The 15008-nt window shown below is 40.5% G+C and overlaps 1 protein-coding gene and 1 long non-coding RNA gene across 3 annotated transcripts in view; one reads left to right on the plus strand and one right to left on the minus strand.

Annotated features, from left to right (window-relative positions):
* mpped2a (metallophosphoesterase domain containing 2a) overlaps positions 1–11622 on the plus strand; it is a 35021-nt gene extending 23399 nt beyond the window's left edge. For both annotated transcript variants that reach the window (XM_077712513.1, XM_077712514.1), the window contains 3 exons: positions 8740–8855; positions 9914–10027; positions 10126–11622. In XM_077712513.1, coding sequence (XP_077568639.1) covers positions 8740–8855; positions 9914–10027; positions 10126–10244 — 349 coding nt within the window. In that variant the 3' untranslated portion in view covers positions 10245–11622. The remainder of the gene's footprint in view (positions 1–8739; positions 8856–9913; positions 10028–10125) is intronic.
* Positions 1–15008, minus strand: part of LOC144193887 (uncharacterized) — a 54264-nt gene that overhangs the window by 20694 nt on the left and 18562 nt on the right. The window contains exons 3-4 of the long non-coding RNA XR_013325785.1: positions 13862–14046; positions 5245–5375 (exon numbers count right to left, since the gene is read on the minus strand). This is a non-coding gene — a long non-coding RNA (uncharacterized LOC144193887). The remainder of the gene's footprint in view (positions 1–5244; positions 5376–13861; positions 14047–15008) is intronic.

Raw genomic sequence — 15008 nt, forward strand, 5'->3', positions numbered from 1 at the left:
AACAAGACATTGCTTATCTCAATTTGACTTGCTTCAGACCCCAGCACAGATAGCAGACAAACCATGTCAAAATAATAGGTTGGTTATTGTTTGACTTGTTTTTCAGTCAGTTAGAAAAAACTATATTTGTTTCATATTTTGTCTTTCTACAAATACAGAAAAAAAATCTTCACCAACACAATTGTTAGTTCATATAGCATATATTCCCTCATTTAACCATGCATCAATGAAATTAAAAACAGGCCTATCTTTATCCTGTAATGTGGACTGCGTCTGACTGTAAAATCGCGTCTTTCTTATTAATGCTCCTCCCAATGTTTACTTTACTCCACATATCAAATTATTATACCAATATTTTTTTCAAACGTTTGTGTTATTGAGTATGCCAGTGAACCTCAAGTGAATTAGTCACATTTACAAATAGTTTACCAGGGTGAGGGAGCAAAAGTTCATCTATTTTAAACACTGCCGCTCACATAGTCACACCATATTGAAATTGTGGTTGACTAGCTCAGATTGTCCCTTGCCTCTCGCCTTAATTCTATTGGGATAGGCACCAACGTGCTTGTTACCTGAGTGAGGATAAACTGTACAGCGTGTGGATGGACTGAGGAACTGCACTGTACATAGGCTTATATCGGTGACTATTAGCTGAATTGTCGCCTTGTCTGGATATGACTCCAAGACATCATCCTACTGAGAAGGCAAGATATATTTTGCTCTACCTGCCTGCAACGGCAAAAAATTGTCCACCTTGCCAGATGCAGACTAGACCCACCCAGAAGAATCTTCACTTTGCTTGATCATGCATTAGTTCCCCTAAATAGGATGCAACCAAATGATTTGACCTCCTTGTTTGGCCAAGATCAGCAATTAATATTCATGGGAAACTGGAAACAAAACTGGAGAACAATTAATTATCTAAAGTTCTATGTACTTGTCAATACTTGTGTCTTTGTGTATTTTTGTCTGTGCTCTCCTATACTATGTACATGCTTCAGTGTGTAATCTGTGTTCAAGCGTCTTGTATACAAACTCTGGAGACCAACAATACCAGTTTGTGTGCTTTCCTGTGCCTATTGTTGCTGTAGCGTCTCAGTGCCCTCACTAACATCCACTCGTTGTAAGGTCAAGACAATAGCTGCCGACAGAGTGGCATGTATCTGCACTGCTTTGACCCAGCGGCCCTTCCTGTTGCCTTTTACACCCCCCTCTGCTCCCCATACTCTCAATCTTTGACCTCTACAGCAAAGACTGTCGGCCTGTTATGCTAGTACAAGGCGCAGTGTGCTCTCAGCACTTTGGCAGTCGTATGTGAAAACCAGCAGCTTTCTTTCCCTATCATTCTCAGGAGAAAAGTTGTGCGCAATAAAGAGAAAAGAAAAGCTTTTATTCCCCTAACAACAGACAGATCAATCAATCAATCAAAGTCACCTGATAGAAAAAAATATATTGTTCATATCGAAATAACACAAAGTTAAAACGGTGGTCATTTCATTTGTCAAAAACATTATCTTGTGCCTGGATGGTGTAGATTTTTTTGTCCAAAACCCTTTTGTCTAGCTGAATCTGAAAATCTTAAAAGCATCTAATGGAAAGATTTATCCATTCAAATCATTCAATGACACATCGGTCTATCATTGTTTCTTGGAAATGTAACGTTTCATTTGCAATGTTCTTAACATTTTGCTCTTGCTGGTAGAGCATAAGAGGAATTCAGTGGGGACAAAAAGCTTTTTATCCTGTTTGTAAACAAGGTCATGCTTTTCAAACATTGGCTTTCTAATAAAACAACAGTTGCCAGCTTGTCTCTAGTCATGACCTTCATTTATAAGGTCTGCGGACAAATCGAATTGACTCTTTCTATAAATTGTTGTCAACCTATTATGATGGAAAAATTAAATATCTATAGTTTCTGCTCCTGTGGATTAATTGAGTAATCAAATCTATAAATGTTATTATTTTTACAGTACTGCATCTTGATACTTCTTTAATTACACATGCATTTGATGTAGAAAAGTGCTCAACAAAGTGAGGAACAATCATTTCCATCACGGGTAGACGCTTAGCTTGGTCAGTATCCTCTGTTCTCAGCCACTGCCGTGCACAATACTTGCTAATTAAACAAGTTTGAGAAGGTAGCAACCCACCATTTGGTTGGTTTGATAGCTTCCATTGGGCACAGAAGAACCAAGCAAAACTGAAAGAAACTTACATTATTACATACTCTATTATACTATTTAATTTTGAAAACTGCTTTAAGAGAATGCATCAACTGAGTCTTCAGTGGCGAGCTGAAAAAGGAACTATGCTTTGCTTTTTTTTTCATTGGATTTCTCCACTCTCTCATTTCCCAGATATAGTATGACCCTTGCAGCCTCCCTTCACTTCACTTGTCCCCGCCACCCTCCCCTGTTTACTTTGTTCTCCTGGATCAAGTTCACAGAGGTCAGAGCTAGAGAAGGCTAATGGGACCCAAGAACCTGTGTCTCAGAGCAGGTTGAATAGGTCTTTGCCCCTCCCCACCCTTATCTCCTATACGGGCTTCATGAATGGGACCCTGAGTTCTCCTCTTTTTATTAGTCAGGTTTCTTGTTTCAGTGGACTTGCCCGGTTTTCATGACTTCCATGTTCAAGTTTCCCAAACACCCTAATCTTCTTCCTCAGCTTCACCTGCCACATTCACAAGCAGACACGCACTAGGGACATTTCAGCCTTTAGTCCACACCCATAGATTTCATTAGATCCCACTCGCTTCACAGGCCTCCAGACACAAATAATTCACTTAAATAGTTTTCTGCCAACAGTGAGTCTTCTGCTGAACAAACTGTTAGTTCCATCTATATTTTATAGAAACACTGCTCTGTTATCACTTCTACTGGGAGCGTGATTGCAGCACAATTGACTATATTGTCTCTCTCCTGCTTTCCATTACATTTTATGCTGCTTTGTCAATCAACAAAGTGAGGAGCAAATTGCATTTTAATGACTTCCCATTCATTTAACCAGCTTATTGTTGTATAGCCTGACAAAATCACCACAAATCAGACTTCATGGAGATTTATGTTAACTTAATGTCACTCGATGCAAACAAATGCTTAAATGTGCCAGATGGTATAGTTGTACAATTTAGGTGCGAACAATGTAATATATCATATTTTGCTAATTAATAATTGTTACCTTGTTTTTTTAATTCGAAAAATCTCTAAAGTCAAGTCCCATTTTTGTACAACCCTTGAACACCACCACAAATGTCTCAAAGGACTTAATACGCCCACAATTAACAGACAATTATTACATCCACTGATCTGATCCCCCAAAAGAGCAAGGAAAAGAGTCCTAACCCGTAAAGCTGGGGTCGGAAACCTTTTTGACCGAGAGCCATAAACATTTCATATTTTTAAATATAAATCCCTGAGAGCCTATGCGGCCATTTTTTGTCATTTAAAAACTAAACTAAATATCTATCTTTAATTACATTGCTAATCTATGAGCATGTGATGCAGACAGAAGGGAGTCAATTGAAAGGAAAAATTATAATTAAAGCACCGCTAGAGTTAGTGTCGGGGCCATTTAAATTTTGTCGTGACAATGTGGACCTCCCATTGGTCAATGAAGTGCATTCAAGGAAATGACATGAACACAGAGATGTGCCAACGTTAGATTCACATTGGTCGATGCAGTTGCACTAGAGTTAATGTCGGCACCACTTTGATGTGCCAGCAAAGTTTGGAACAGCTAATCAATAGATCAGTCTATTCCAACCGTTAGAAACCGAACTATTTTAAAGTTCTCAAAACTTGGTAAAAACATCACAACACAGTATTAATACTTAAATGATTATCAACTCTTTATAGTATTACAACACTGCCTAATGTGATTTATATGTAAGCTGATTAGTTGACAATCAAACACAAAAAAAGTGACTAATGGTTCTGATGTACCACAGTATAAAGGCAAGCTCTTCATGCGCCATCATGTGTAAAATTGCAGTTGGTAATACACTGATACTATATTTGATACCCCCACCCCTCCAGCCAACCCCAAAATACACACATACAAAGAATGACAGACCTGTGTGTTGTGAATTGCTTGCAACTGCCAGGTCAGTAGTAGCAGCTGTGTTTGCTGTGAAGCATCTGCTGGCTCAGACAGCGGTTGTTTTACGTTTGTGGTGTGCAGGTCAAAATGCTGCTGGCTCCATCTCAGCACGAAGACAAACCCTGGGGAGAGTGCTTGTGGATATGTGTGTACACATGTGTCCCCATGGCTGTAGCCTTTCCTAAGCGGGCTAAGTCCTGTGGCCAACCCTTAGCGTCTTGGCTTTAGCAGCAGGCTGGAAAAAGATTAATCCATTCCACAGTCCATCAGTCACTAGGCACAGGTTATTAGTGCTGGGGCAGAGCACACTCACACAAACACCCTTCACCCTTGTGACTTCACATTGCACCCTGTCCCCAAAGTTAGCTAAGGTGGCCTTGGTGTTGAGAGGCCATTTGTCAAAAGCCTCCACTTGGCTCCTTTTAATAAGGCTACCTGGGCTCTGGGATTACACACTCACACAAAGACACACGCACCCCCAGTTTGTGCACTGCTTTGCACATAGCCACTGACTGTCAGGTAGTGGACCCTGTGAGCCTTATAAAACTCCCATTAACATGGCCCTCCTCATTGGTTTTGACAGGTTGATCAATTAGACCCCACCCTTTCTTGACCTCAGGGCCTCTCTAACTCAAGAAGCTGGGCAGGATGGATTGCTGGTCCTGCACACACTAACGCAAAGACTCACCTCTGCCTTGTTATCTGGTCAGTGTGCAGTTAGTGTGTGTGCCAACATGATGATATCCAATTGTGCAGTAGGTCTCTCGCTCTAAAGGGGATGGATTAGAGTGTACCTGATTCTTGTTTTGATTTTATCTGTATTTTGACTTAAGTGTGTGCACACACTGTTTTGTTTCACAAGGTTTTATCTGGGTGGAAGACAGTGTAATGATGCAAGATATCTAAACTAAAAGATGTGTGAGGCTTGTGGACTTTTTTCTCTCCCCATAAAATTGATTAGGTGGCCCAACGCCTTAGTGGTTAGCGCGTCGGCCTCACAGTGGGGTACCTAGGTTCAAATCTAGGTCGGTCCACTTGTGTGGAGTTTGTTCTTCCTGGGTTTGCGTGTGTTTTCCGGGCACTCCGGTTTCCTCCCATAATCCAAACACATGCATGGTAGGCTGATTGGTCACTCTAAATTACCTTTAGTATGAGTCTGAGGATGAATGGTTGTTTGTCTCCTTGTGTCCTCCGATTGGCTGGCCACCAATTTAAGGTGTCTCCCGCCTCTGACCCAAAGTCAGCTGGGATAGACTCTAGCACCGCCCGCAACCCTAGTGAGATAAAATTGATAATATAGGTCGAGAGTATTACACTAGTAGTCATTTTGCAATTTCGTTCAAAACTTCACTCTTCAAATGCTTCCAAAATCCTCCGACACATCCATTTACAACTAAACAATTGATTATTAAAGCCCACTATGCTCTTTCAAAAATGTGTATGTTTTTCTCGATTTAAGTGCAGTTTGTAAAGCATTGGACGCAATTTGAAATGTCATATTCACACGCCCACTTGGAGAACCTCTCCAAATCTCATCTCATTTCTTTTTTTTTTCCTTTAATTTTAATTTTTAACCTAAATATGGTTACTGGCAGTCTTGACAGGCTTATTTGCATGGATCTACAGGATACAGCATCATTATTTTTCTTTGTTGTGCCCTTTTTATGCTCGCGCCTGAAACACAAGCGCATTGCTGGAGGTGCTTGCATCATAAGTTTTAACTACACGTAGAATGAGCGCAGGGGTAACTTTTGTGATTGGTCTGTTTAGTCACGGCGTGATGACATTTTCAGCTTTCTCTGGCCGGACAGAGATTTGCGATACTGACATCTTTGAAAACAAATATGTGAGCAAATAAATTTGCACACAAGTAGCTTTCGCGAAGTGACGACCATGGTGAAAAACAGAGCACAACGATGTCCATAAAAAAAGAGGGATAGGCAAAAGGAGCAGGGATGCCAGTAGCCGGAAAACTTAATTATACTGGTCAGTGTCTGATTTTTTTTCAGCAGAACTGGCCATAAAATTATGACCGAATTCTGTCCTGTGGGGTCATAGCCAATTAATGGTCGTAGCGCCACCTCTAACTTGGGGGGTTGAAAATACAGCACATTTTCACCGCATTGACATGGAGAGTCTCTACATGTGAATGTGAAGGCAAACTACACAGAGGATCACCATAGTGACGTCAGCAAGAATATAAACAAAAAATACAGTATGGCGTTTGTCTTGGTACAGCCTGGGCGTTTTGTTGTTTTTATCGATCCGATGATAGTTTTCAATCACAATTCATCGTGGCCTTTTGGGCTCATTTTAGTAAAACAATAAGGTGCCAAGTGTCAGGAGGTATTGCTGGCAGCCTGGGGACCCAGAAAGAGGTTAACAGCAGAGTCGAGCCCTGGGAGAGACATGACGTTCTAATGATGTCCAACAGCTTAATTGAATATTGGCGTTCTGCACATGGGGGCTAAATTGCTTCTGTCTACATCACCTCCGCTGCAGGCTGATTTTTAACCTATTTCCACCATTTGATTCCCTGGGGGATTATTAAATCGTGCCTGTTACCACGGTTACCAGCCTTTCTGCTTGGGATGCTTTTTGTGTGTCAGGGCCAAAGACTATTGTTTGAGTGTTGGGAGATTCTCCTTTCTTCTTGTGTTACTTTTCCTTGCGGGTTATCGTACAGTATTTTGAATCACAGTGAGCTTGTAGACGCTGCTGCTGTGTTTCCATGGCAACAGGCTCCAGATGGCAAGTGTCAATAAGACATGGCAGGGCTCTAAATAGTCTAAATGGATATATACCGTTTTAAATTCACAATCATATTACTACAGTACTTCTATCCATCATTACTATATATAGTACGGGAATGTATATCATTCTTGCATCCCCTTGAGGCACATGAAATGTGCAGAATACACACACTTAAACAGCAGTGTGCATGCATGGAGGTGGTGGTTGTGTCCACACTGCACCGAAAACCATCTCCTTTTTATTTGACTGCGACGTCATTAATCTTGCTGGGAGGGCAACAAATACGCTTGCAAGGAAGGTATATTTCACATGCAGATGTCTGACAATGGGGCTATTGTGGTGGCGGCTGCAGCGCCCTACTCTGCATTCAGTCAGGACCTTTGGCTTGGCTCCGGAGCCACAGCTCATGTCAGGGGTTTATGTTTCATCTGCCAGATGAATGCGTTTATACAGCACACAGCGTGTTAAGGGACCCCACGAAAATCCCACTCCTTATGTTTTCCTTAGACCATTTTTTACTTCTATGACGAAAGCAAATAAATGTGTTTTGCCATTTTTCAAGGTTTGGCCTTGTTGCCATTATTAGTCTGACAAATGCACCGCTGGTGTCTCATGTTTGTGTATCCAAGCCAGAAACTCTTGATTCACAGCTTTCTAAGACTCTCACAGCCACTGCAGCCGCCCTATTTCCCCTCGTGGTAGTCCTTAGTCCTCCCAGTAATCCATTAGACTTCCATTAGCTCTGATTTGTGTGATTAGTTCTAATTAATCAGTTGAGTCTATGGCCTTCGCTCCCCTCGCTCCTCACGTTGAATTTTTAACCTCATTTCTCAGCACTCACTAAGCGAGCCAATCGAAAAGCGGGCTTCGGAAAAGCCTTTGTCTCCCTGTGCACGCATGCAGGCATCTTCCTCTCCAGAGCTGTGACATGCTCCTTTCTTAACCACCTAGCAGATGTCTAAATAATTTAGTACGTTCTTTTGAATTTAGGGGCTGCATCAAACTACTGATGTCACGTTTTACAGCTTCTAGTGTTTGTTTCCTTCCGACACACTCTGCTGCAGTAATATTGAGCAGTCAGGTGACCCTATCTTTCATTTTAACTGGACTTATTGACATTTTCACAGCCCTCATTTCCCCTTTGTCCCTATGCTAAACACAGGCATCTTTAAGTAGCTGTCACAAGATAGCAGAGTGCAAATCATGTCGTCTTCAGCAAATATCAACTTCTGGTTTGTGGCTTTGCTGCAGGATCTTCCGTAGTACCAGAGAATGATAATCTATCTCCCTTACCTCTCTTGTCAGCGTTCTATTGCTATTACCACTATTGTGATAAATGAAGGCTCTATTCATCAGGCACCATCAAGTCAATTTCTTTCTGTCCTCATGCATGTGTGCAGAACCTCTGCACACATTGTTCTACTTCTTCATCAGTTTCCATCCACGCAACCCAACGTTCTACTCAACCAAATGGCGGCTCTCTTTGTGCCAGGCATGGAAGTCACAGCGCGTCACCCCCGAGCTTACACGCTCTGATCCAAAGTGCCCGAGGTGGCCCGGCTGTTGTCAATCAAACTAGAAGTGCTGAAGGGCTGGGCAGGGTGTGAGGTTGACATGTGACAAGTACTCCCCGCTGTTTAGATATTCGCTCTTTATTTTTGGAATGTGGCCGCATGTCTCTGAAATCCAAGCGCCCTCAGTGATGGAAGTGTGCTCACATGAGTCTACTGAAAGATCAGCCGCATTTGTTTGCACCTTCTATCTTTTGTTTTCTATTCTTAATTCGCAATGAAGTGTTTTGGGGCACGCCAAGACAAACTGACAATGATTAAAATTTGTTCTGTAATGATGTAAATGCAAACCCTCTCCACGTGTGTCTCGCAGGTCTCCGTGGTTCAACGGTTGGGGCTTCAATCTGCCTCGGGGCCAGTCCCTGCTGGATAAATGGAACCTCGTACCAGAAGGCATTGACATCCTGATGACTCACGGCCCTCCGCTGGGTGAGTGCAATTAACCAATCATAGCACCCCCGCCAACACCATATCTAATGGGGTTGTAGCTCATTGTTTTAAATTTGCACGGGTGTAAACTGAAGGTGCCCCAGCTGGCGAAAGAATGGCCAAACAAACCCTGAAAACTTTTAGCCCACCAGAATATTTGGATTTGAGGAACAAACGTGTTGTTGGTTTTATCACAACGGGCCCTTTGTGTTTTCTTTCCGCGGTAGTTTGTTTTGTTGTTTTTTTTCTCCCCTGTCGTTTTTCTTTGTTGTGTTCTCCATCTGGTTTTATTGAGTGATTTCCTTCCCCCTCTCCTATTGCGGGACTGCTGCTGCTGCCGCCGCTTCTGGCTCTGATTGCATGGAAACTTCATTTTGTACTACTGTGACAGATTCCCCAAACAAGCGGGCATCAGGTTTTGGTTAGCGGCTGCCTCAAGAAATAGAAACATCAATACTGTATGCTTGTCAAAAGTAATATGTTTTTGTGATTAATGAAGGTTTTAGAAATGGACTTGGCTGAAAAGGGTCTTCTGGGCATTGGGCTAATTTAGCTTATGGAACTGTAGAGCCAAGTTATCAAATCATTGCCTAGTGTTCTTGTTTTCATTGAAATGATAGATGTCATCAAATAGGAAAAGGTAAAAGGCAATTACTACAGAATTTACTTTTCACTCTGGTTAAGCAACAAGACCCATTACCACTAGAAACAATGGCAATTTGCGGTTCACAGAGGCCTTAATCTTACATTTATGAGTGATCACATTTTGATTTTAACCTTCTAGGATCTGGCGTCCACATGTGTGGACATCACATTTTTGGTAGTCACAAAACTACAATGTTAAATTTTGTACTACAAGGGCCTGGCATCCACTTATGATGTGGACATCATTTTCTCAGAAACTACATCATGTAAAAAGATAATTATTTTTGTTTTTACACTCATCAGTTCCAGATTGGCCTAAATGTCAAAGAGATAATAAAAATGCATGCGTCTCAAGAGTTTGAGTGTTAGGGGGTTAAAGGAGTCTAATTTTAGGCTTGATTGTGTGAGTGCAGGTTTCCGGGACTGGGTTCCTAAAGAGCTACAAAGGGTCGGCTGCGTGGAGCTGCTCAATACAGTCCAGAAGAGGGTGCGACCCAAACTCCATGCCTTTGGTGGCATACATGAAGGTAGGTTCACTACACAGGTATTTAGAAAAAAAAATCGATCTCAGGGAATTTTTCAGTTAAAGTTATAAAATGTTATATGTAAGCGTTATCTGTTGCAGGCTACGGCATCATGACAGATGGGTACACAACGTTCATCAACGCGTCAACATGCACAGTTAGCTTTCAGCCTACCAATCCTCCTATCGTCTTTGACCTGCCTAATCCTTCCAGCTCATGAGACCTGATGAACTGGGGGTGGGCTGGATTTGGAAATCAGATTTTGTTTTTCTACAAATATGTCAATAGAGAGGAAAAAAAGGAGGACAAAAAAAAGAATGTCTTTGGAAAACTGTTGGTCCTCTCCAAGATGTTGAAAATATTTGGAGAAGTGTTGAGAGAAACTGGGGTGGAGGGGACAGAGAAGGAGAATACTGGAGTTTATGATGTTTGCAAAACACAATCAATGTTTGGCAGACTTTACAAAAAGGTTTTCTTTTCAATTGATATTTTTGTTGATTGTAAGCCAAATTTTCTGCGCAATGTCATCTTACAAACGTCACTTTTCATCTCACAGATGCAAATCATAGCTTTTCATCACAGGAAGAAAAATCTGTTCTCATTGAATGCAGAAACTGAATGGATTTTAGGACAGGGACACCAGTATTCTCCCTTTTTTTCCATTGTCGTGGGGGGTGGGAGGGTTGTGATTAAACAATCTTGCTCTTGAGAAGTAATGGTCAGATCTGTAAGATAAATGAAGCTTTGTGAATTTGTACAATTTGTTTGTTCGATCTACGTTGACCAGACAATGGATGCCATCTATGTTTTATTGTTATATCATCTATTTTGCGTTTAGTTTTTCTTTTTCTTAGTGTTTGTTTTTTTTCTCGTCAGTTGTGCTTTCTGCTGACAGGGCCGCTGCCTTAAACTAGCTTTAATGTTCTCAGCTAGAGCTCCACTCTTTCTTTCGCTCTGCGAGGTGAGAGAGAGAGAAAAAAAAGTCCTTATTTATTGTCCAACATCCCCGCAAGACAACAACGGAATGATGCAGGGACTTAAAGCTATCGAATCACAGTCTAAACGTTTACGTTATATTCCATCCCATTCAATGACTCCCGATCTAATTTGGAAGGTTTATGTATAAAAATATGTATATTATATATTCATGTTGTAAGACTTCTGTAATAAAATTGTGTTTAATGGGCGAAGGGAATTACTTTCACCTTTTCTTTGACGATCTTCAAATTCTTTATGTTGGATTTGCGTTTTCGTATGAGATGCAAGGAAATGAAAAGTTTCAGAATCACAATCCATCAGGTGCTGCTTTTCCCAGCAACGTACCTGCCTAAACATGCTCAAATTGTCCTTTCAAGTGTCAATCTGATCGTTTGTGTTTTTTATTGCTTTGTTTTTGTTCTAATTTTGCACTGTGTAAATGCAATCTTGCTAGCACAAAAAAATGTTGCCAATAGTAGTTTCAACTTTGTTGCTGTAAATGCTCTTTTCATGCTCTCTGGCTTTCTCTGATTGTATGGAAATGTTAGTCCTCTCTTTTCAGTTCATTGTGATATATTTAGCTGCCTTTATATGCAAATAAAATTGCAGATTTTTACTTACGCAAGTGTGTCGGTTTTTCATGTTATACAGCCTTTCTGTGTTGACGTCCACTAATGGTGTTGTTAGCTATATATATATACATACATATACATGCATATATACATACACACATTCATATATACATAAGATTGTGGCAAAATAAATCCATTCACTCGCGTGCCATATTGAATTATAATTTCTCACTTTCCCAAGCCACATTAACTTTCCTAAGCATATCTTGCCTTTTCTACCAAAAATCAAGTGTCCTTCTCTGGCACCCCCCCGCAAAAAAAGCAAGCAAAACCCATACTCATCCGCCACTATTATTGTTTCAGCTCATCATGTGAAAAGTGAGTTGAAGAAAAATGAGTCTGGGTATGGGGAGGGTCCCAACGCTGTGGAACACTTCCTCTGTGGTTTCCGTTTCAAATGCGACGCACTCCAGGGAGCCCAACCATTTCAGGCTGGTGATCATTGATTTTTGTTGGTAGAAGACACCCGTTAAACATCCAGGGAATGAATGGACATTGATATGGTGAAGAACTACAAGAACCAGGTGTTCACCTCAACAATAAACTGGACTGTATTACCATATTTTTCTGTATCTTCTCTAAGCTACGGCGAATGAGGTGATTTTCCCTCATGAAGGAACAATAAAGGGCAGTTCTTTTCCAACTCATGTGTGCTTACATTCCATATCGTTACACTTACCAACCACATAAAATGTCAACATCAAGAACATCAACCAGAATGGTGCAACAAAGCTCTAATAAAATATTGTTGGAGCACAGCTCTAACAATTTAATCAGGTTTCCTTCATTTCCACCTCTCTCAACCCGCATCTAGGCTAGTCCAAAAATAAAACCGGCTTGACTCGAATGGCGCCTCTGCCAGATTTTTTTTCCCACCAACCCCCGTCTTTCGTCGCCACAACATCAAAGCGCCCCGACCAATTAGCTATTCCCCGAAACAAGAGCGGCGTAGCATGGCCCCGCACCCACCAGATCCCCGCACACATTACCATAATCCAGTCTAATCATATTAACGCGGGCCGCAGATGAGCAGGGGGAGACATGGCTGAAAACAGGCACCTCTAGTCTACATTGAGAGGCTGTCTCTGTGGGCTTGGGGATCTAATAAATACTCTCATGTATGCCATGACCCTTTAATGGGACACGAGACTCTTCTCAGTCTAGCAGCTCAACACTTCTGTACTACTCGATGGTCATGCAACAGATTATAACTGTTATGAAAAGGACTGCGTGTAGTGCTCTCACTTTCACATCTTGAAAATCTTTTGAAAGATACACATACAAAACTAAAAAGGAGACTTGAGTAGAGTAGTTGTACTAAGATGTGTCCACAAAGATGCAGTTTTCTTTCTCATCGTGTTTCAGGCAGACAGTTGAAGATGTCTTCATGTCATTGGTGTGGAAGTAGAATTGAGTAAAGTAGACAGCCTAGTGTTAAAGTTTAGCAAAGTTCTGAATGACTTAAATTCCAAGTCACTTGATTTTGAGGGAAAATGTTCAATGGTTCTTCTGCAGGTAAACATTTTTTGTCGCGCTTAAACACAAATATTGATTTGTACAGTTGGGGGTAATTAATTTGGTCAGCAAAGATTTAAAAAATGGGGAATATTTAATCACTATATGTTTTTAAAGCAGAATGCAACTCATGATGTTGGTGCAGGGAATCAATCCTGTTGGATTTAAAATGATTGTTTATTGTTTTGGTCTGCAGAACGGTATTTTAACAAATTCTACCAAAACACAAACATATTCCTATTATAACAACAAACAAAGCCAATGACGTATCCCTACGCCTGTGGGAAGGCAATGATGAATCCCTACGCCTGCGATAAGGCCTTGGTATCAAAAAAACAAATTCTGATTGGTTAAAGCAACAGTCTTATTGACGCTTGTTTAATGCAGCAGAGCCTTCACTGATTGTGAAGGCCTTGAGGCACATTTCTGACCCTGGCAACAAATAATGGCTGAAAATGTGATTGGTTAAATGCTTCAATATGAAAACACACATCTGGAAGCAGCGCAACCAGCGGGAAAACAATGAAAGGAAGTTAACAGACAATTTGGAATCATTTCATAAGTATTGATGGACAAAATATAATATAGATTCAAATATTTCTTAGGCCATAATGGCACACCACTGGTAGACATCATGTTAAACATGAAGGGGTTGAGGAGTGCTATTGCACAGCAAGACAGGATTAAATATTTACAGATGAGTCTCAAGTACCTCAAGCTCCCTGTTGTTATTGATGGTATATTATTGAGCCGTGTCCAAATGCTGAGCCTCTCCCTGTGGCCTTTTGACCAGTTGTCGTCTCGGGTGATGACTGAGATACACCATGCCAACAGAGCTGCGATGCCTCGTCCATCTGGCATTCAGCATGTCCTGCTGGGGGACTCCCTCCTTCCCTCCTGTTAATACACACGTTGTCTAAGAAAAGGCACCATTGAATGAATCCGCTTGAAGACATTAATGAGACATTAATGAAGTATTGACCTCTGCGGTTCACTCAGTCTGCTTGCCTGTTCATGTACAAGCATTACTATTAACAGGCGGCTTAATTTCTCGTTTTCCTAGCAATTATCAGCAGCTGATTGACACATTTATCCGTAGCTGTGGCAATGTTTTTATATTGACTAAGACTAAAGAATACAACATTATTTATATATATATATATATATATATATATATATATATATATATATATATATATATATATATATATATATATATATATATATATATATATATATATATATATATATATATATATATATATATATATATATATATATATATATATATATATATATATATATATATATATATATATATATATATATATATATATATATATATATATTTAAGTTTAACTCCTTCTTACTCCTTTGCAAACATGTATTTTTTTAAATGATATATTTGACCTACTTTTGCATTTTGTTCCCAGAACTAACTTCTTTCATTGATGTAATGCAGAAGGAAGTCAATGTCGCAGTGATGCTTTGTGAACGATGATATAAAGCCGCAAGGGAACTGCTTATAATTTGCCGCAATTCAACCGATTCACCTGTGATAATCACACATTGTTGCTAAGGTTGAGGGGGTCAATTCACTCCAAGTTCAATTAAGGCTCCTTTAGAAGTCGTAACGTTCGGAGAGGTGACGGCATCAATTCATTCTACACTGGAATAATTAATTTGAAAAATAATTAGCAGAGCTGCATCATTAGCCGCTGAACTTTCCATATAATTAAATCAGGTTTTACACTGGCAAGTAACTACATTAAACCTGAACGCCTCACTGATTTACACGTCTTTATGTGCGCTGTAAATTCCCATTTATATATGTGTGCGGCTATTTCATTTGACAATGT

Source organism: Stigmatopora nigra, chromosome 3, assembly GCF_051989575.1.
Source record: "Stigmatopora nigra isolate UIUO_SnigA chromosome 3, RoL_Snig_1.1, whole genome shotgun sequence".
NCBI classification, from domain to species: Eukaryota; Metazoa; Chordata; class Actinopteri; order Syngnathiformes; family Syngnathidae; genus Stigmatopora; species Stigmatopora nigra.